Source organism: Medicago sativa, chromosome 3 (assembly GCF_051527215.1).
Source record: "Medicago sativa cultivar Bolivia chromosome 3, Bolivia_mono, whole genome shotgun sequence".
NCBI lineage: Eukaryota > Viridiplantae > Streptophyta > Magnoliopsida > Fabales > Fabaceae > Medicago > Medicago sativa.
In genome coordinates this window covers 26463670-26484745 of record NC_140751.1, presented here as the reverse complement: position 1 = coordinate 26484745, position 21076 = coordinate 26463670, and the positions used below count along the sequence as shown (strand labels likewise).

Below are 21076 nucleotides of genomic sequence, written 5' to 3'. Positions count from 1 at the left end.
CTCTCGTATGCCTTACTAACATGCTTTCATTGATCATCATTTGGGACCTTGGTTTGAGGGGTTTACTTTTATAAAAGACTGCTCGAGAAAATCCGGAACGAAAAACACCGAAACTGCCTGAAACGAGCAAGCAGCACCAGATGGCACTACTTGCTTGCCTAGGCGAGTACATTTACTCGCCGTGGCGAGTGGTTGCTTACCATGGCGAGCTGGGAGGCGAGCAGACCTCCAGAACTGCCATTTTTCTCGCCTAGGCAGCCAGTTGCTCGCCTGGGCGAGTTATGACAGTCCAGCCACCTCAAAACTGATATTTTTAACTTAAAAACCTCAAACCAAGCATCTCCAAGTGTTATATGACCCTTAGGATCATTAGAAACCTGTAAAACATGAACTCAGCAAGTTTTCACAAGTCAAGCAAGCATGGCATACAAATGGGGCAACTAAACATATACTTGAAAACCCTAGAATTATCATATTATTCTTAATGTTCTAACATGGCATAATCATGATCCCAAAGGGTGGGAAAACTATCTATGGAACTCACCTAAACAAGTTCTTGTAATAGCTCCAAGCTTCAAACCCAAGCAAGCCAAAACCCTAGCTTATATCCACTTGCCTCTTTGGCTCAAACCTTATCAATCTTGTTGTTTTCTTGCAAACCCTAGCATCATGATCTATGCTAGCTCAACTCTAATCCATTCCAAAGCTTCTTTCACCAAAACCCTAATTTCCAATCACTTCTTCAAGAAGAGAAATAGAAGAAATCAAACATAATCCATACTTCCTTAAGCTTAAGTGATCATAAAGGAACAAGTTTGGAAGCTTACCATGAGAGGATGAAGTTTCATGAAAGATTGGTGAAGAGGAAAAGAGAGAGTGGCGTGAGAGATGAGTGGGAAGGAGAGATTCAACAAAATTCAAGCTTACATACTTCTCTATGATCTTGAAGAAACATAGGTTAAAGCCTTACCATTTGAGGAAGAAGATTTGCAAAGGATTGATGGAGGGAAAGAGAGGAAGAGGGCGATGGGTTAGAGAGAAGGGAGAGAAATATCTTTCTCTCAACCCTAGAGAGAGAAAGTAAATGGAAAATGGATAATTTTGGGACCAAATCCAAATAAATATCTCTTAATCGTGAAATTACCAAATTGCCCTTGCCACATGCGTATTTAAAATGACTCTGATACTTTTCCCGTAAAAAGCTGACATGTCATAAAATATTTCCATTAACTTACTTTTCCATGAATTTAATTCCTCTGGCACGATCAACGGGTAATATACCGATGCTGACAGGCGAGATATTACAGGTTTTTCTTTGTATTTAGGGCCAAAAAAGAGGTTTTTGTAATCGGCATGTCGAATAGAATTTTAATGGTTTTACCCATATTTCGATGTTGATGTATCTTGGCCCATTACTTGGCCTGTTAATTTAATCAAAATGCCATTTTGGATTCTAAATGCAAAATAGTCTCATGCTTTTTACTTTCTCAACATTATTGACCTACTGTACGAATTTTACAAAAGACCTTTTGCTTCGACAAAGACCCCCTTGGCATTTCTTTTGCTTAATCATAATGCCAAGTTCTCTATTTCTCGTCAAAATTACTCTTGTATTAATTTAACTTCCTGAAATATAGGCTTATACTTCTTCAAATACTTGCCATTTATTCTAAATATTCTATTGTTGCAAGCTAATTCTTCTATCTCATATACATCATTTGAAAATACTTGTAAAACCTTAAATGGTCCTTCCAAATTTGGTGACCGCCTAAGACTCTATCTTTTTTGTCCATAGGCAAAAGTATTTTCCAAACAAAATCTGCAATGTTAAAAGATTTCGATTTTACCTTCTTGTTATAGGCTTTTGCAACACGCTCCTTTTGCCTCAAAAGCACTTACAATGCCATTATAGTCTTTCTTCATCATTTTGAATTCACACCGATTCCAACACATCCCTAAATTTTCCTAAAATAAAGTAAGGAATAAGGGCCACAATCATCTTACTAAGTTGTGGCAATTGATAGATTAATGTCTTTGACTTTGAGTGTGAATTTGAAAATGAGAGTGAGACAAAGGAAGATGAAGAGATAAAAGGATAATGGTTGAAAAATTGAAAAGAGATTAAGAGTATTTTTGTTAATTTAGGGTGTAACCATAAGTATTTAGGGTATAACTAAAAATGCGTATAAAACCATAAGATAACATTGTTAAAAAAAAAAAAAAAAAAGATAGTGTGTTATTAAAAATCAAATATAATTGTGAGTTTAGAACAAGAAGGTTCGACGAGAATTGAAAGAGCATTATGGGAAAAGCTCCGTGTTAAGACCAATGATAAGAGCAATATTTTTGCTCTAATTTGTGTATGTTTCTTGGGTTTTATTTCAAGATGTTCTTTGATGAGACATCGGTGAATTGACTTGTACAAATTTTTGGGTGGTTCTCTTTTGCACGTCATGTGCAAGATGAATCACTTAAGTTGATTTAATATATTTTATTTTGACTTGTTAAAATAAAAACAACTAATACTAGTGATGTGATGTTGCATCTGTGTGCCAGAAAAGTTAGTGAAATGTTGCATTGCCTTGGGTTGTGGGGAAGTCCTTTGGGACTATTGTGCAAATTTAAAAGAGATCCCTGGGTCTAAGGTGCAAAACAATAAAATTAGGATGTGCAGAATTCACAAGAATATGGATATTGATGCAATTATTTAAAGTTGAGGGCGTGCAGACCACACTGGATCTGCCCCTGCGCATGTGTGTAAGTTTGCTTGTGTAGTTCCGATTATAATGTTCCATACATATAAGTTATTTCAACATCTGGAATGTTGTTCCATCATCACAAATAAAAATAAAGATTGTAAAATCTTAATATCCATAGTTATTTATACATCTCCTAGGTAGAAAATAGATATTATATCGATGATTTAACCTCCCATAAGAAGAAAATTTTCTTTATAAAGTAGTACATGACTAAAATTTAATATATTTTCTTTAATCCCAAGGTCTTCAATCATCTCGCTATTCCAATTAAACCAAACTATTTCACCATCTTCTTTTATAAAAAATACACCCTTGTTTCCTACTCCGATAGGACGCTGAATGCAAGCCAATGGGCCAATGGTAAAAAGCTTAGTCCATGATTCTTTCACACCAACTTCACCTAAAACATATATATCAAAAGTAGGTGTACTGAAATCCCATAAGATCAATGCAATTGAACCACTTAACGCAACCAAGTATAAGGGCCTTGAAAAAACGCTAAATATATCATCCAGATCTAAAGGCGGGTCTAAGGGTATGAGTGTTGTAAAGAACACCTCATTGACCAAGTCAAATGACGCCAATGCTCTTTTAGCATCAGGATGGTCAATTAAATGCCACCAATGACATCTTCCATCCAAGTACAACCGCTCACTTTTAACACAATCAAGCACAGAAAAAGAACAACGTATATCACCCAAGTACATATTGATATCAAGTTTTTTCCAAGAATTACTTCTAAGACTATATATCTCCCAAAAGGAGTCAAGTGATATATCTCCCCACGGCACGTCTTCTACTGGTATGCCAAAATCTTCACAATCTCGGGAAGTTGGTGAAAAATAATATAAATATCTAATCAACTTATAATCATCTCTATCATGGTCATAGCCGAACCCATGAAGAATAGTACCAAACCTTTGATAAGTTGGAACAGCCTCGAGAGGGCTTGGGGGAATAACTTTGAATTCTTTAGTAGCTGGGTTCCAAAATACAGTTCTTCCATTATTTGTGTTGCTGAGGCAAAGAATTCCGGTAATACTACCAGAATCTAAAACACAAAAACAAGGATCCTCCTCATGAAATGGATTTGGCCAATCTAATTTGACCATATTCCTATATCTATCACTTGAAAGTGAAAGCAAATCTCTATCACCAATTTGTAAAAGTAGAGATACATCACCATAGTAATAAAGATGATTAGATATTAAATTTTTGCGGAAGATACTCATAAAATAATGGTTTTCAAATAAAAGTGTCCATGATTTACGAACACATCTAAATCGTTTTAAAGATTTCAGAGGTAATTTTGATAGAATGGAAAATGCAAGTTCATCATGTATGTAGTTCCTAACCTTTTCACCTGTCGCTGTCAAATATTTTTCCATCTCTGCTTGAAATTGTAATAGGTTCACAATCACAGGGAGATGTGTTGATCCGAGCAATTAGTAAGAAAGAAAAACAGATGAACTCGAGCAAAGTGTAAGATTAGAAGAACGCTCAATGAAATTGTAAGGGCAGGGAAAACTGACTCTCTTCTTATAGTTTGGATTAATATAACCTTAATTGATAATTAATAAAATAGAACCTTAATTGAGAAGTATCCGTAAAAAAATTCTGAAGAAAGAAATTAAAATATACTTTTATATAGAATAATATCAAGAGAAAACTTAATTCATAAGAAAGCAATTAAAATATACTTTTATAGAATAATATCAAGAGAAAACTTAATTAAGAAAAAATATCAAATATTTTGATTTTCACTTCCACATATATCTTATCAATTTAAGTCTTTTATTAATTTTGTTTGACAAAAGTATTTTCTTAATTGTCAATTTATTTTTATGTATCAATATATTATAAATTCTTTTAAATGTTTTCCTTTTAGTTTTTAAAAACTTAAATGCTTTTCTTTAACATCCGTTGATTTTTTAATCATAATAAATACACTGATTTGTTTTTGTATAAAGATTCCTTTAACATAAAGTTATGAATAAAGGTATTTTTCAAAAAAGAAGAGAATAAAGGTATTATGATTTCCTTGACTAAAAAAAAGAAGGTATTATGATTTCTTTAATTAAGAAATGTCTATATTATAAATAACCGATTTCTCTTTGTTGGTCTATATGGCAAAGAAGGATTTGCGCTAGAGGAAAGGTGAATAACGTTTTTCAAAATTATCAAGAGTTTAGCGAAAGCGTATTTGAATTATTGGATTCGTACACGATAGCTACTTGACCAAAAAAAATCTAATTTTCTCTTGGAGAGATTCTCGTAATATTATAAACTTTTATGCAAAATAAATTCAAAAATATGAATTCTACATGAGTTTACTTATATTATTATTACTATTACCGCCACTTGTGTTGGCATGGTGATATTGACTTGAAACTTGGGTGGGTTAAATTTAGCTTTTTCAAAAATAAAAATTATTACTATTAGCGTAAACACTCTTTTCGCTCTTTTTATTGTGTTAAAGCGTGTAGATTATCAACGATATTTTATAGAAATTTTGCATGTAAATTACTTTTATATAAAATTCCTCATATAGATTAAAATTATAAATATAAATATCTATGACTTTCAAATGTAACAAACTTAATAAACTATATTTATCTTTTTCAATAACAACAATAGAATAACAAATACAACAAAAATTCTTATCTTTTTTAATAACACCAACAAAAGTCCCTCTTGGTATAGATTCGATAATTTATTAGTTTTGTGGTGGACTGAGTGGAAGAAATGGAGAAACCAAATTCATTCACAAAGAGCAAGGTTAAGATCCTCACCAAAAAAGACATCCTTGAAGGATCAAAGAATCCCTTTCCCAGACTCACTTGTAATTTGATATTATGGAGACAATACACGATCTGCTTGTAAATGCTATGTAATTTGAATTGCATAGGAATTATTTTGGTTGAATTGTAACTGCCAAAGACCATCACATTTTACTATAGTTTATTTGATTTGAGATTGGAATTATTATTCATGTGTACTGCTTTTGGTGAGAGCCATTTAAGTTCTTTATGGTTGACAATTAACTACCGCATGATTTTAGACTTAGTATATTTTGTTTAGTTTTTTTTTTTTTTTACAACAATTAACAAAAGCAAAGATGTTATTTTAAAGCTTCCTTGACCAATTGGGTAGATCAAGAAAACAGCTGTAACAGGAGCAGAATATGCAGCATGAGACACTGAAGCGTAAGGTGTGCCAAGAGAAAAATAAAACAACTGATAAAAAAGCATCAAAGTTTTCACCAGTTACACTCAATGAGACAACACAAAGCACATCAGTATAAAACTAAACCAAAATTTGGAACCCCTCATATTTTTCCAATATCTTTTTAGGAAAAGGCAAAATTTTATTAAAAAACTAACCCAAGCACAACGTTTACAAGGATTATATCAGGTTACAAAGTTACAAACACGCTGCAATGGCACAAGACTTGCAAACAAAGAACTCTCCATAGTGCCTAAAACTGAATTGAGACGCCAATCTAACCACAACAGTTTTCCCCTATAGACAAAGTGGACTTAATTGATTCAAGTAAACTCCTTGACAAAAGCAAAGATAACTGGTATACTGCTGCCGATATTATCCTTATTTGCCGGTCAACACAACAAGAGAAAGGATATTCATGCCAAAAAATCAATGCAATCGCTTCCTACAAGTTTACCCTGATCTGTATAGCGAAGCATCAAAACACAGCCATTTTTTGAAGGATCAAAACACAGCCTTAGTTTCTCTCAAATCTTGAATAACTCATGCTACTTAAGCCACGCTACGAGGTATACACCAGACATACACAAGATACGATACTATGAGGTAACTAACAGAACCTCTTCTGACAATAGCGTCCAAGGCTCCATCTATCTCTTGACTTGCAACCTGTTAGATCCATCAATGTCTTGATGCACAAAATTCTGCAACATTCTTCAATTACTTCAGTCAACAGATTAGACAAGTTTTGGCATTTGGTTCATGTATCTCCATTCAGTTCATGAGTTCACCTCTAATGTTGAACTCAGTCAGAAATTTTGCAAGAGACACCTGCCCAGTAACATCAGTTCCAAGCTGTTAAATAGCAAAAAACAGAACAACTTAATGCAGTAAGATATTTTTCCAATATTATTGCATCCTGTGCACACTTGCAGCAGAATACGACCATTCTGTTTAATTTCAAAACATTGCTCTACGACCTTTTTCATACGCTAAAACATGTTCTTAAGGCATATGCTTGGTACAAATTATAAGCCTCGTCTTTGTTATTCACATGGCCAAATGTGTGTAAGGCTTATCTATCAAGGATTACATGGCCAAATTTAACCCTTAAATCACAAATCAAAGCTTAGTTCCACCATAATGGATATCCAAGGTGGTTTAGTTTGGATTAGAACCACATTTTAAGAAGAAAATATAAAATAAGCCATAAATATATTGGTATGCGTAGAAATAGCATGTGGAGTAAACTCTGTTGTCAATAGCGGCCGCGCCGGCCGCTATAGCGGAAAAATCAGGACCACCGCACCAGGCCGCGTCGACGCATGCCAAAAGTGGAAAGCGGCCAAAGCGGACCTATAAATAGTAAAACAATAACTTGTACTAGTTGTATATAATTGGTATTAGCCATTTACGATTTTGCTATTCCTTTTATTTCATATTATGAATACTTCATGAAATTTTGAGTAATGTTTAAGGTATTTTAGTATTTCTTTTTGAATAAAATGGTATCTAGTATTAAATTTATTAGTGGCCGCACCACCGAAATAGCGCCTGCTATGCGCCCCGCTCCTGCACCGCACCAATTATTAGGTTGGCTGGCCCGCGCCGCATTGACAACAGAGGGAGTAAACAAATTTTAGTGCTTCACACATGTTTAGAGCTTTAAATTTAATGCATGGGATGAAAAGGGAGAGGAGGGTGTGTGTGTGTGTGTGTGGGGGGGGGGGGGGGGTTTCAGCTACGACTATAGTAATGTTCTTTTGTGCACATTGAAAATGCAATATTCCACCATCCATTTTCCTTGTGTATATCTTAATATATCAACATAACATACCACAAATCAAATTTAAAAACCCCTTTCAACGCAAGAAACAAAGATTCACACTGGTTCTTCTATTGCAGAACCAAAATATATAACCTATGATAACAGTATACAGGCGATACAAAATAGGTTCAGTGGATTAATTGCAAATAGAGTGACAACAGTTGCACTAAATCGCCTAAAAAAGACCATAAAGTTTTTTTAAGTTATCAAATAAATTTATAATTTAACACCAAAAAAGAGATCACCTAAGAAACTATATTGACATAGTTATCAAATAATTCCTTTATCTTAACATAAAGGTTTATCAATAATTCAAATTATGCACACATGTTTACGTGATTTTTCAAACCATTTACAATGTAAAGATGGGAGCACATTTACTAATTTATTGCATTTCTAACATACCAGACTTGATGTAATTAAATTGCTCAAATGTATGTAGCACACACATTGCAAGTGCAAAGAGCTCCCCATTAATTTAAGTCCCCAACATATAGTCTAAGCAATGAAACATGACAAGTAGAGACAAAACTTTTAGAAAGAGGGGGGGGGGGGGGGGGTTTCAGCTACGACTATAGTAATGTTCTTTTGTGCACATTGAAAATGCAATATTCCACCATCCATTTTCCTTGTGTATATCTTAATATATCAACATAACATACCACAAATCAAATTTAAAAACCCCTTTCAACGCAAGAAACAAAGATTCACACTGGTTCTTCTATTGCAGAACCAAAATATATAACCTATGATAACAGTATACAGGCGATACAAAATAGGTTCAGTGGATTAATTGCAAATAGAGTGACAACAGTTGCACTAAATCGCCTAAAAAAGACCATAAAGTTTTTTTAAGTTATCAAATAAATTTATAATTTAACACCAAAAAAGAGATCACCTAAGAAACTATATTGACATAGTTATCAAATAATTCCTTTATCTTAACATAAAGGTTTATCAATAATTCAAATTATGCACACATGTTTACGTGATTTTTCAAACCATTTACAATGTAAAGATGGGAGCACATTTACTAATTTATTGCATTTCTAACATACCAGACTTGATGTAATTAAATTGCTCAAATGTATGTAGCACACACATTGCAAGTGCAAAGAGCTCCCCATTAATTTAAGTCCCCAACATATAGTCTAAGCAATGAAACATGACAAGTAGAGACAAAACTTTTAGAAAGAGGTACCTATTCTAGGTTCTTTGAAGTAAACTCTTATTTTCAATCCACCACTATTAGTATAAGTATCACACCATTGTACATAAATATCATAAGGACAATCAATATTAAGAGCACCCGTCCGGCTTCAAAAATTGTTTGATCTGCACTTTAAATTCAATATTTAAGTACAGCAGTAGGAAGGAAACTGTTAGTGGGTCTTCAATTACATATGTTTTATGTTAGGCACAGGCCCAATTAACAGGGATCATTTTAATTTAATTACATTGCTTTAAAAGGAATAAGAGTGGGATTATGTTAGAGATTCACATGTTTTAATGTTGTTTTTGTTTAGAGAGTCTAGGCTCTCCAATTCCTAGAGGTTGTGTTAGTTACTAGCAGTTATTGTATTCATCCCTGTTCTTGTAACCAACTCTGCAGAAAGTTATTCTAAAGTGTTGATTATAATACAAGTTTTGTTCGTTATATACTATCCCTCATTTGCTGGTGAATTCAGATTCTATCAGAAATTTGAAACCATGATAGGAGTAAGCAAGCTGTATTTCTTAGCATTTTTACTACAACTAATGGCAACAGTAATTGAACTTAGGGCAGCTTATAAGTTCCTTCATTTAACAGTATATTGAACTTAAAGGTCAGGATTATTACCACAATTCTAGCTGCAAAGTTTACTATTCATATTTCCATAAGTACTAGTTGCAAAGTTTATACAATCTAACAACAAAATCTAAACATAACAATGCACTACCACCACTATCACATTATAAACCTTTCAATGCAGGAGAACATACTCTGGTTATGAATGCCTCCTGACGATCCACTCCGGAGGTGGCCAGAATAACTTGAAGTAATCAGGATAATCGGACAACGGGGAAACCCGACCTTGATCCAAGTGATAAATACGCATTTGCTTTCCAAACTCTGTGGCATTTAGATGGTAGGCGTACCTCCGACTATAGACCACACAATTCCCATTCACAACACACAAATCTGAAGCGGAAACACAGAACGATCGGTCTCCACCCAAAAACAAAACCCTATCCCCTAAATCAGTCAACCTGACCCACTTCTTCTCCTTCTCATCAAGCCTAAACACATCAATCCTTACATCATCATCACCATTACTTAAATATCTATCCACTAGAAACAACTCACATTCACTCTCCACCAAGAATTTCTTAGCGCCACCAAACACCGGATTGGCCAGCAGTTGGACGGTGGAATCCGGTCCAATGATCACAGTGCGACCAACTACGTCTGTTGCACAAAGCCTCCCTTTGAAAACACACATGCCTCCACACAAGGGCATTGACATGGCGGGTATATTGTTCCAAGAATCGTCCCCGCAATTGAAAATCATCCGGTTAGTCTGCCGGCTGTATGTGAGGAAAGCAATAGGTTGTCCCCCTTCAGACGTAGCAGCCACTACCTTTGCATAATGGAGGATATGCCGATTTTGACAACGGTGATAAATGAAGTAGACGTGTCCGAGATGGAAGACGGGGAGTTTATTGAAGTCAATGACATCATCTGGATAAGGGAAACATGAAGGTGAAGATTGGGTGAGATCAAGTGGGTGCCAGAGTTGAGTTTTACCGTATATATCTGGACCAATTCTGATCAACCAAGGGCGAAGAGGAGTTTGCTGGTTTGGTGGTTTGATGAGAAAGATGCTTTGTTTGGAGAGGCAGCGATCCAAGTCGGGGGAGTTGGGGAGCATTGGAAGCGAATAGTTGCGAGGGTGGTTAGGGATTGAAGTAGATCGCCGCCAGGTGGAACATACTGAACGAAAGCGAATGAGATAGATCTCAGTGTTGTTCAGTTTTTGGGATATCAGTTGCAGAATTTCACTCGGAAGCTGTGACCAATCCGACTCCGCCGTGGGTTCTTCTCTTCGCCGTAAATTTGAACCCGGCGAAAAGTTATTCGTTCGTCGCAGATTTGCAGGAAGCATGGTAGAGTTTGTGGAATTTTTTTTTTTCCGACCCTGTTTCCCAAAAAAATTCCAAAGTTGACCCCCTATGAGAAAAAAATACAGAAATGACCCACTTTCTATTTTTGGTGGTTTTTTTTTTTTGTCGTTTTCTGCGGTCCCGCCATTTGAAACGGCGGGAATGAGCCGTCTTCCTGACGAGTGACAGGCTGCAGCAGGTTTTGTCTTTTTTTTTATTTATTTTTTTGGTACCGCCATTTCAAATGGCGGGAATGAATATTAATTTTTTTTCGTTTTTTTATTTTTTTTGGCCATTATTTGTTTATTTAAAACACAAATAATAATAATAAATAAAAACATATTAATTTATTTGAACACATAATACATAACATTATTAACTATCGGTTATTTATACTCGGACAATTCCTCCTAATATGACTGGTATGCCGACACAACCCACACTGTCTCGGTGTCGGAGTCTTCTCTACCACCTCCTCGTCCATTTCAGTCCTTATGCGGGTACTATTGGGTCGACCTTTCTTTAGTCTTCGCATGTTTGGATTATGGCAAAGCACGGGACCGTCGTATGGGGGCCAATAACTCTTATCATGGACTACTTTGAAAGCTGTGTTGTAGATGGAGTAAACACTCTCGTTTTTGAACACAGTTGGAATAAGGGTTGTGTAGTCATAGTGAAATGAAGAACACGCGGCTATGACATGGGAACAAGGCAAATGTAAAGCTTGAAATTTCCCACAATCACACCACCCCGCTTGTAGGTCCACCTTGAAAGTTCCCATTCGCCTTCCCTCCATGTAGTTGACGGCCTCACGGACTGAGAAGGTAAACCTTTCTCGGTCAAACTGTTCGACATTATGGGTATTGGACTTAACAATGTCATCCTTAATCACATTCTGGCAATATTCACTGAACAAATCTCCGGAACCTACCCTTGCAAACGCTTTTTGAGCCCTATCAGCAAAGAGACATGCCAGCCTATAGTAGGTTGATTGAACTATAGGCGCAACAGGTAGGTTGCGTGTTCCTTTAAACACAGAGTTCCACGACTCAATGATGTTGCTTGTCATGTGGCCCCATCGTCGACCCTCGTCATATGCTTGAGTCCATTTTTCTTTCGGAATACTGTCCACCCAATCTAATGCACGCTGATTTGCCTTCTGGATTACACCACGATAGTAATCGAACAAGGGTACATTTAGGGCATGTCCTACACGTTAAGAAAAAACAATTAGTTAGATAGTGAACTTAATTAATAATAACACGATATAAAAAAAACTGTAAGATAATATGCTTACCCATATTATTTACAACATCCTTAAGATCTCCATCCTTGATTGTCCTCATGAAATTTTGCTTAATGTGTCGAATGCAGTACACATGAGCTGAACCAGTTTCTTGCCAACCATTCCTTGGGTCATGAATGCGCTTTTAATTGATTCATGTCTGTCGGAGACCATGCAGACAGATATTCCTTTTGTGACGTGCCTTCTTAGATTTTTCAAAAAAAAACTCCAGCCCTCCTTTGTCTCACCTTCGACAAGCGCAAAGGCGATTGGAATCGTTTTGTTGTTTCCATCTTGAGCTACCGCGAGCAACAATGTCCCTTTGTACTTGCCATACAACCACGTCCCGTCGACATGGACAACTGGTTTGCAATACTTAAACCCATTGATGCATGGATAGAAGGCCCAAAATAGACGATGAAATTGTGTCTCTCCATTCTCGCCAATTTGTGTTTTTAAATCAAAGACGGTCCCTGGCATTGTCTCCTTCATCACATTCAACCATTGTGGAAGATCATTATAAGATTCCTCCCATTTCCCGTAAATAGATTCGATAGCCGCGTTCTTTGCTAACCATGCCTTTCGATATGTGGTTGTGTAGTTAAACTTTTCTTTAATGTGCGCAATGATCAAGTTTGGCGTTACCGAGGCATCTGCATGCACAAGTGTTTTGATGCTTTGGCTTATAAGTTTGTAATTAAGCTTACGATGATCCTGTGACATTAAAGTCGATGTGCAATTGTGTGGACCCATCATGGTCCCAATCTTCCATTTGCCACTCCTTTTTCTAAAGGACGTTCTCAACTTAAATTGACAAGTCTCGAGGGTACATTGAAAGACATATCTTCTTGGATCTGAGTGTATAACATCGTAATCCAGCGATTGTCGGATGTGGAAAGACTTGATTGCATGCAAACAATCTTCTTTGCTGTGAAATGTCATTCCTTGCTCAATAGCCCCATCGACAGGAACATTCGTATTCCAGTGATTGTCTGTAGGTAGAGCATCATATGCATCAACGTCAACGTTACGCATATGCAGCGGGGGACAATAAGCGGCTCTGATTGGCACTGCCTGTTGCGGTGGTTGTGGTTGTGTGCCAGACATAATGTTCCTCCAAATATCTTCTTCTTCATTTCTGTTTTGGTGTTCGTCTTCTTCATCTGCATCATGCTGAAGTGCCTCGTCTTCGTCACTTTCACTACTAGCTTCTTCTTCTTCTTGTTCTTGAATGTTGTCTGGGATGTCTTTAAACTGACGAGTGAAAAGATCTTCTAGGCGAGTTTGTGTTTGTGGTTGTGTGTTGCGGTGGTGGTTGTGAAGATGAGGATTCAAACTCATATTGTGTTTGTGAGAACGGTTGGGTGTACGGTAATTGTTGTGATGAATATGGGGATTCAAATTCATATTGTGTTTGTGAGAACGGTTGGGTGTACGGTAATTGTTGTGATGAAGATGGGGGTTCAAATTCATACTGTGTTTGTGAGAACAGTTGGGTGTACGGTAATTGTTGTGATGAAGATGGGGGTTCATATTCATATCGTGGTGTTTGATTGTGTTGAGGTGTTTGACGCGGTTGCGGTGTTTGACGATGTTGTGGAATCTCCCGGTTTTCAATCATAACCGATAACTCAATGGAACCGACCGCATTAAAATATTTGTGAGTGGCAAACATATCTGCAATGTCATCATTGTCGTATATTTCGGTGTCATTATACTGGAATTGACCTTGAGCAAAGGTCTGTGGTGCTCGATATATAATTTTGGATATCACCTGAGATTCACTAAGGTGTAGCTTCTGCTCTATTCTTTTTTGCAAATGATCAATGATGCTTTTGATGCTAACGTAAAAACATTTTCTTTGCTCACTTTCAAAAAATGAACCAAATTGATTTCTTGAAACTTTTCCATTGTAATGGACAATGAAAAATATATTCTCTGGTGTGGGTGCCATTGTTGTTTTGTGTGTTGAAAATATTTGCAAGTTCCTGAGTGTGTTAAGAAGAGACTAATATAGACGAATGCATGGGTTCCAAATAAGGCAACATTGCCACGTGTCTACCCTTGAGTGGCTACTTCATTCCCGCCATTTGGAATGGCGGTACTGAACAAAGAGACAAGCACGCGCTACAGTGCATTTGTCAGCTTTGCAGGGGCGTGACAGATGGAAGCAGAAGCAGGCAAGCGCTACAGTAGAAGGCAGGCGCGTGAACAGAGCTTTGTCTACTGAACAGGGACGCGTGTATAAACGTGATTGGCCAACTGAGTACTCCCGCCGTTTGGAATGGCGGTAATGGAAGGCAGTCTGAATCCTGCTGTGAAAAATTCAAGATTCTTGAAACTGTACATGCATGCTTGAAAAGACCACACTGAATTATTGAAACTAGCTCTTGTGGAAGTATTCATAAGACTTAAATTTTCCTTCTATAAAATCAGTGTTGTAGTTGAACACTACACACCAGTTGCTCTCAATCAATCCTGTCTTTCCTTGTGAAAAATAACAAAACCGCAAAGCTTTTCTTTCCTTCTAATTTAAAGATGGGAAACATCCTTTATTTAGGCAACAAACATAGATCCTGTCATATTTCAGAAACTATTAATGTAAGTTAATATTATTTTATTTCCATTGTATTTATTTAGTAAAACACCAAGTAAGTGTCGATTAATTTTTCATTGTATTTATTTATTTGTAGAATATTACTATTATGTACGTATAATTAGTAAAACACCAAGTAAATGTTGATTAATTTTTCATTGTATTTATTTATTTGTAGAATATTACTATTATGTATGTATAATTAGTAAAATACCAAGTAAATGTTGACTAATTTTTCATTATATTTATTTATTTGTAGAATATTACTATTATGTACGTATAATTAGTAAAACACCAAGTAAATGTTGATTAATTTTTCATTGTATTTATTTATTTGTAGAACGAAGAACAACATTACCTTCGAGTTCGCTGTCATCGTAAGATTTCCCCGGCGCCCCCAACCATTGAAGATAGCTTAAGGTCAGCCGGATTGTGGGACTTTACTAAGTTAAACAAATACAACGTTGATAATCGTTTAATTGTCACGTTGTGTGAAAGATGGAGGCCGGAGACACACACGTTTCTTTTTCCATCAGGCGAGTGTACAATAACGTTGGAAGACGTTCATATGCTCCTTGGTTTAAAGATTAACGGTGAACTGGTTACCGGTAAAACGGAAGTTGGGTGGGAGATTGTTGAACCTATTTTAGAAAGTAAGCCAATGAATACTCGACATGACGGGAAGAGTATAAAATTATCATGGCTTCAAGATTATGTCAATGGTGTTGGTATGGCAGGTCCCCCCACGACTCTAAATATGTTTAGAGCCTATGTCTTACACTTGATAGGCTCTCGAATAATGCCTAATTGTAGTGGTAACCTTGTACATTTGTCATTTTTGCAATTGTTGGATAAATCACCTGAGGAGGTTGGACAATACAGTTGGGGTTCAGCTTGTTTGGCCACGCTATATAGATCCTTGTGTGACGGCGCAATATATGGCACTAGCGACATGCCTGGGTGCACAATTCTCTTACAAGCATGGGCGTGGTCAAGAATGTCATGCTTAGCTCCCGTGCCCAGGCAAACACCACAAGCTGATACACAACTTCCGTTGGCAAATATGTAAGTAAAATAAATGTTATTTTTTATTAATTTTAAAATACATTTATCCAGCCTATGTTAACTATAACATTTTAAAAATTAATTAGATGGCTAGCACATGGTAATAAATTCGTGGAAAATCCTCGGCATAATCTCGTATTTACACGTTCAAAAATCGACACCATGACATATGATCAGGTATTACATTTTTTTCGTGATTGCTTTTTAGTCAACAATTGAAGACTGATATTCATTATTTTTAAACAGTTCTCCTGGAGGTCTTATCTCAAATTCCATTACACCAGCGAAGAAGAAAGCCAGATATGGTCTGCCAACACATATCTCATCAATTTTCAGATAGTCGAGAGGCATCAAATGGACAGAGTTCGGCTTCAATTTGGCTTACCACAACATCCACCTGCCTTACCAGATAATTTGAAAGCTTTCCACAAAATTAATTTGACAAAAGATAAAATTAAAGGCTCGTGGAGAGATAAGCATCATCAGCAAGTCCAAAACTGGAACGAACAACATCAATTAGCACTTCAGGGCGTTCGGTATAACCATGAGGTTTATCCAAATCGTCAATATTTTGCATGGTATTGGGAATTTTTCGGAAATCATCTGTGGCTTTCTAGAGAAGTATTATTGACAAACCCAAGGCAAGCATGTGCAAGAATTTTACCACAATTGTCGCGCATCCTGCAGCGCCAGAAACCTATACGGTGCCAGATGAAATTATGTGGTCAAATACACCTCCACCATACAACCAATTTATGACACCTCCACCCACTAACGTTGACCAAAGCTTTAACCCATCCACCAACTACAACTACAACCAAACTTACCAATCACCGCCACAACCCACAAACCAAATCTTATATAACACCCCAATCCAATATCCAACCTATTCTCAACAAAGTCATCATGGAGAAAGCTCCCGAACATCAAACTATTCATTTGATGACTTCAATCCAACTCAGTACACCACACAAACCAGTTACCCAGACCAATCACAGTACTTCTCGTTCAACCTACCAACCCCCCCACACATTGTAAACTATCCCCAAACAAACTACGCACCTCATTGAACAAATTCACAAACTAATACTATAGAAAGTCTGGCAGCAGGGTTTAATGACGATGACTTCGTTAACGAAATCTGGACCAACTCAGCTCCACAAGTGCAAAATGAAGTCACTATGGAAACTAATGATGATGCTGAAATTCCTGATGAGGATGTCTAACAGGAAGAAGATGAGGAAGAGGAAGAGGAAGAGCAAAATCAACGACCCGTACGAACTAAAAAAGATAAATTATGTGCTACGGGAGGTCATAATTTACATTGGCGTAGATGGTTGCCGAGGAGAAAGTAGTTTTTGTTTTTATTTCGTATGAATAAAATAATTAGTGTTTTAAAATTAATAAATTAATATTTATTATCATTAATTTTCATTTATTATTATTTGTGTTTTAAATAAACAAATAATGGCCAAAAAAATAAAAAAACGAAAAAAAAAATTAATATTCATTCCCGCCATTTGAAATGGCGGTACCAAAAAAAAATAAAAAATAAAAAGACAAAACCTGCAGCAGCCTGTCACTCGTCAGGAAGACGGCTCATTCCCGCCGTTTCAAATGGCGGGACTGCAGAAAACGACAAAAAAAACCACTAAAAATAGAAAGTGGGTCATTTCTGTATTTTTTTCTCATAGGGGGTCAACTTTGGAATTTTTTTGGGAAACAGGGTCGGAAAAAAAAAATTCAGAGTTTGTGTGTGTGTGTTTTTTTTTTTCTTTTTTCTACAGTTAGTAATAGAATTTGTTGTGTTTTCCAGAAACAGTGAAAAGTGATAGATTTGATTTAAACTCTTAAATTTTTGAATAATTTTTTTATTTAGAGAGATAAAGACACATAAAAAGTAAAAATAATTAATGATGGTGGAATCCACTTAATGATAGAATCCACTACCTATTTTTTGTATAGAGAAATTCTTACATAATTAAAAAAATAAATTAAAATCCGGTTTTTTTTCCTTATTATTTCTGACGTTTTCTCTCTATCCTCTCCCCACTTTCTTTAACTGATCAGCACCACCACACCCTAACTGATTTTAATTTATTTTTTTAATTATTTTAATGAGGTGTTGTGTTTTAATTGGTTGGGTGTAAGAATGATGTGTTAGGTGAGAGTTCACGTAAGAATTTCTCTTTTGTATATATATCTCTCCAAATTGCATCTTCCATTTATTTTTATGAATGGAGAGGATATTGACTCGAATAAATTGGGGTTAGAATCCTCTCCATTTGATAAAATAAATGGAAATACACAATTTGAAGAGAGATAGACACATAAAATAAATAGTGGGTCCTACCACTAAGTGGGTCCCACCATCATTAATTATTCTTACTTTTTCCAATTTTTTTGAGTCTATATCACTCCAAAAGGAGAAATGGAGAGGATACAAAATGGAGAAGATCTTGATTCAAAAAATAGATAGCAGGTCCTATCATCATTACTTACTTTATATTTTTTTTCCAATTTTTTTTATGTCTATATCTTTTCAAATAAAAGAAATTGAGAGGAACATAAACGAAGAAAATCTTCACTCACACACTTTATATAGCTGTTTCTAACAACATATGGTATCACTTATGTGATGTGTATGTGACATTAACTAACTACTGCCTTACAAATCATAATTGATTTTTTTCTCTTTTTTCACAACACACGGGGGTACTTGACCAACCATAATGTTACAATTGACTTTCTTCTTTCTTTTTCACAAGATTTTTTTTTTGGGTTAATAGGCTTTTACCCCCTGTAATATAGGCGACTTTTGGTTTTGCCCCCTGTAAAATTTTTTTTAAGATTCCGTCCTCGTAAAATAGAGATTCTTCGGTTTTGCCTCCTGAGCCAGTTGAGTCAGTAGAATCTCCTATGTGGCACGCAACGTCAGCAGATTCTGCTGACGTGGCACGCTGACTGTATAATTTTTTTTTATTGAGGTACACGTGGCATTTTCTAAAAAAATAAAAAATTCTGGAAAATTGAAAAACTAATAAAAAAATTAAAAAAATTCTGGAAAAATGAAATATCAATAAAAAATATTAAAAAATTCTAGAAAATTGAAAAATTAATAAAAATGAAAAAAATTGAAAAAATTTGGAAAAATTAATAAAAATAAAAAATGATTAAAAAAATAAAATAATCTAATAAAATGAAAAATAATGAAAAAATTCTGGAAAATAAAAAATATTCTGGAAAAAATTTAAAAAAAATTCGAAATTTTCAAAAAAAATTATAAAGATTCATCATTTTTAAAAAAATGAAAATTTTGAAATTTTCATTCGTATTTTTCGAAATTTTGATTAGTATATATGTCGAGCTTAGGTTTTTCAGTGTATTTTTTCCCTTATTCCCGGAAAAAATACTAATGAAAATTTCGAAATTTCGAAAAATACATAAAAAACCTAAGCTCGGTTTATAAATACACATATTTTTTCCCTTATTCTCGGTTTATAAATACACAAAAATTCCCGGAAAATTTTTGAGAAATACTAATGAAAATTTCAAAAATTCGAAAATTTTTCATTAAAATTTCATTTTTCCAGAATTTCATTTTTATTTTCGAAAATTTAAAATTTCTTTAAAATTTATTTTCCAGAATTTTATTAAAATTTAAAATTTTGAAAATTTCATTTTTCCAGAATTTTTTCATTATTTTTCATTTTATTAAATTATTTTATTTTTATTAATTTTTCCAGATTTTTTTAAATTTTTTCAGATTTTTTTTATTTTTATTAATTTTTCCAGATTTTTTTAATTTTTTCCTTTTTTTCAATTTTTTTCATTTTTATTAATTTTTCAATTTTCCAGAATTTTTTAATATTTTTTTCAATTTTTATTAATTTTTCATTTTTCCAGATTTTTTTATTAATTTTCGATTTTCAAGAATTTTTTTATTAATTTTTCCAAAATTTTTAAATTTTTTATTAATTTTTCAATTTTCCAAAAAATTTTAATATTTTTTTTTAAAAAAAAAAACAAAAATGCCACGTGTACCCCAATAAAAAAATTTAAAAAATTATACAGTCAGCGCGGGACGTCAGCAGAATCTGCTGACGTCGCGTGCCACGTAGGAGAATCTTCATTTTACGAGGACGGAATCTAAAAAAAAAATTTACAGAGGGCAAAACCAAAAGTCATCTATATTACAGGGGGTAAAAGCCTATTAACCCATTTTTTTTGGGTACTTTGTAATATTGTGGTTGGTTAATGTCAAATGAACACCCCAACATCATCAAAGTGTTACCCCTCATATACATTTCTTTCTTTCTATCTCACGTACTTTGTCTTCTTTTTTTTCTTTTTCTTTTCCATCATTTATTGATCCAAACTTCTATAGATGGTAATAAATTATTCGAAAATGTTAACAAGTGCCTTTAGGGTATTGTTTAAACATCCAAAAGTATCAATTCTTGTATTGAAAATTGTGCAGTTATAACTCTAACATGTGTTTAACTTGTATTTTCAAGACAAAATTTGTTTTTGTGGGTCCCTTAAACAATATTCTTATGACACTTGTTAGCAAGACCCCTTATTATTAAGGGCAAAAGTGGGTTTTAATTAAAATAATAAGGGTAAAAATGAAACTAATCAAGCTACGGGGAAATGTCCTTTTGAAGTGGCATAGAGAACTCAACCACACAGTTCGTTAGAATTGACTTCATCATCAGAAACGCTAGTATTAACTTGGTCAAAATTGGCCTGGGGCCAAAGCTGCAAAAGGGTCAGTACTTTAGGGAGCTGGATTGTATTTTATTTTGTTAGGGGGGCCAAAATTGCAACTTTCTGATACTTAGGGGTCAAAACTGCTATTAAACCAAATAATATTGATAAACATATATATTGAGTAAATGGTTACATTGGTCCCTGACTCTGCACCTCGTTGTCACAAAGGTCTTTGACTCAGGATTAATTACAAAGTAGTCCCAGAATATGCACTTCCGTTATCACTTTAGTTCCTCACGTTAAGTAATTTTGTTAACAGATGATGTGACACCTCATACTTTTTGTAAGCATAAAACCTTTGCCACATCATCAGTTAACAAAATTATTTAACATTAGATACTAAAGTGATAATAGAAGTGCACCTTCTTTGTATTTAATCATGAGACAGAGACCTTTGTGAC

At 34.9% G+C, this 21076-nt stretch overlaps 3 protein-coding genes across 6 annotated transcripts; all 3 read right to left on the bottom strand.

Moving 5' to 3' along the window:
- Positions 1 to 2775: 2775 nt before the first annotated feature.
- On the bottom strand, positions 2776 to 4306 carry LOC146936767 (F-box/kelch-repeat protein At3g06240-like). The gene has a single exon (XM_085751399.1). The coding sequence runs from the start codon at positions 4145 to 4147 to the stop codon at positions 2924 to 2926; it is 1224 nt and encodes a 407-aa protein (XP_085607525.1). The 5' UTR covers positions 4148 to 4306; the 3' UTR covers positions 2776 to 2923.
- A 1799-nt stretch (positions 4307 to 6105) lies between these two features.
- LOC146936766 (F-box protein SKIP23-like) lies at positions 6106 to 11022 on the bottom strand. 4 transcript variants are annotated; one of them, XM_085751403.1, is made up of 2 exons: positions 9774 to 11022; positions 6106 to 6815 (listed from the first exon to the last, which is right to left on the bottom strand). In XM_085751403.1, the coding sequence occupies exon 1, from the start codon at positions 10956 to 10958 to the stop codon at positions 9801 to 9803; it is 1158 nt and encodes a 385-aa protein (XP_085607529.1). In that variant the 5' UTR covers positions 10959 to 11022; the 3' UTR covers positions 6106 to 6815; positions 9774 to 9800. The 4 variants fall into 4 exon arrangements, with proteins under 4 accessions (XP_085607529.1, XP_085607527.1, XP_085607528.1 ...); XM_085751401.1 differs by having other exon boundaries at positions 9796 to 11022; XM_085751402.1 differs by having other exon boundaries at positions 6106 to 6839; positions 9796 to 11007.
- A 204-nt stretch (positions 11023 to 11226) lies between these two features.
- Positions 11227 to 12040, bottom strand: LOC146936765 (uncharacterized). Its single transcript, XM_085757740.1, has one exon. It carries the CDS (start codon positions 12023 to 12025, stop codon positions 11336 to 11338), a length of 690 nt encoding a protein of 229 aa, XP_085613866.1. The 5' UTR covers positions 12026 to 12040; the 3' UTR covers positions 11227 to 11335.
- Positions 12041 to 21076: the final 9036 nt, after the last annotated feature.

Coding starts and splice junctions, on each gene's coding strand:
- LOC146936767 (XM_085751399.1), bottom strand. CDS start 4,147: ATGGAAAAATATTTGACAGCGACAGGTGAAAAGGTTAGGAACTACATA.
- LOC146936766 (XM_085751403.1), bottom strand. CDS start 10,958: ATGCTTCCTGCAAATCTGCGACGAACGAATAACTTTTCGCCGGGTTCA.
- LOC146936765 (XM_085757740.1), bottom strand. CDS start 12,025: ATGACAAGCAACATCATTGAGTCGTGGAACTCTGTGTTTAAAGGAACA.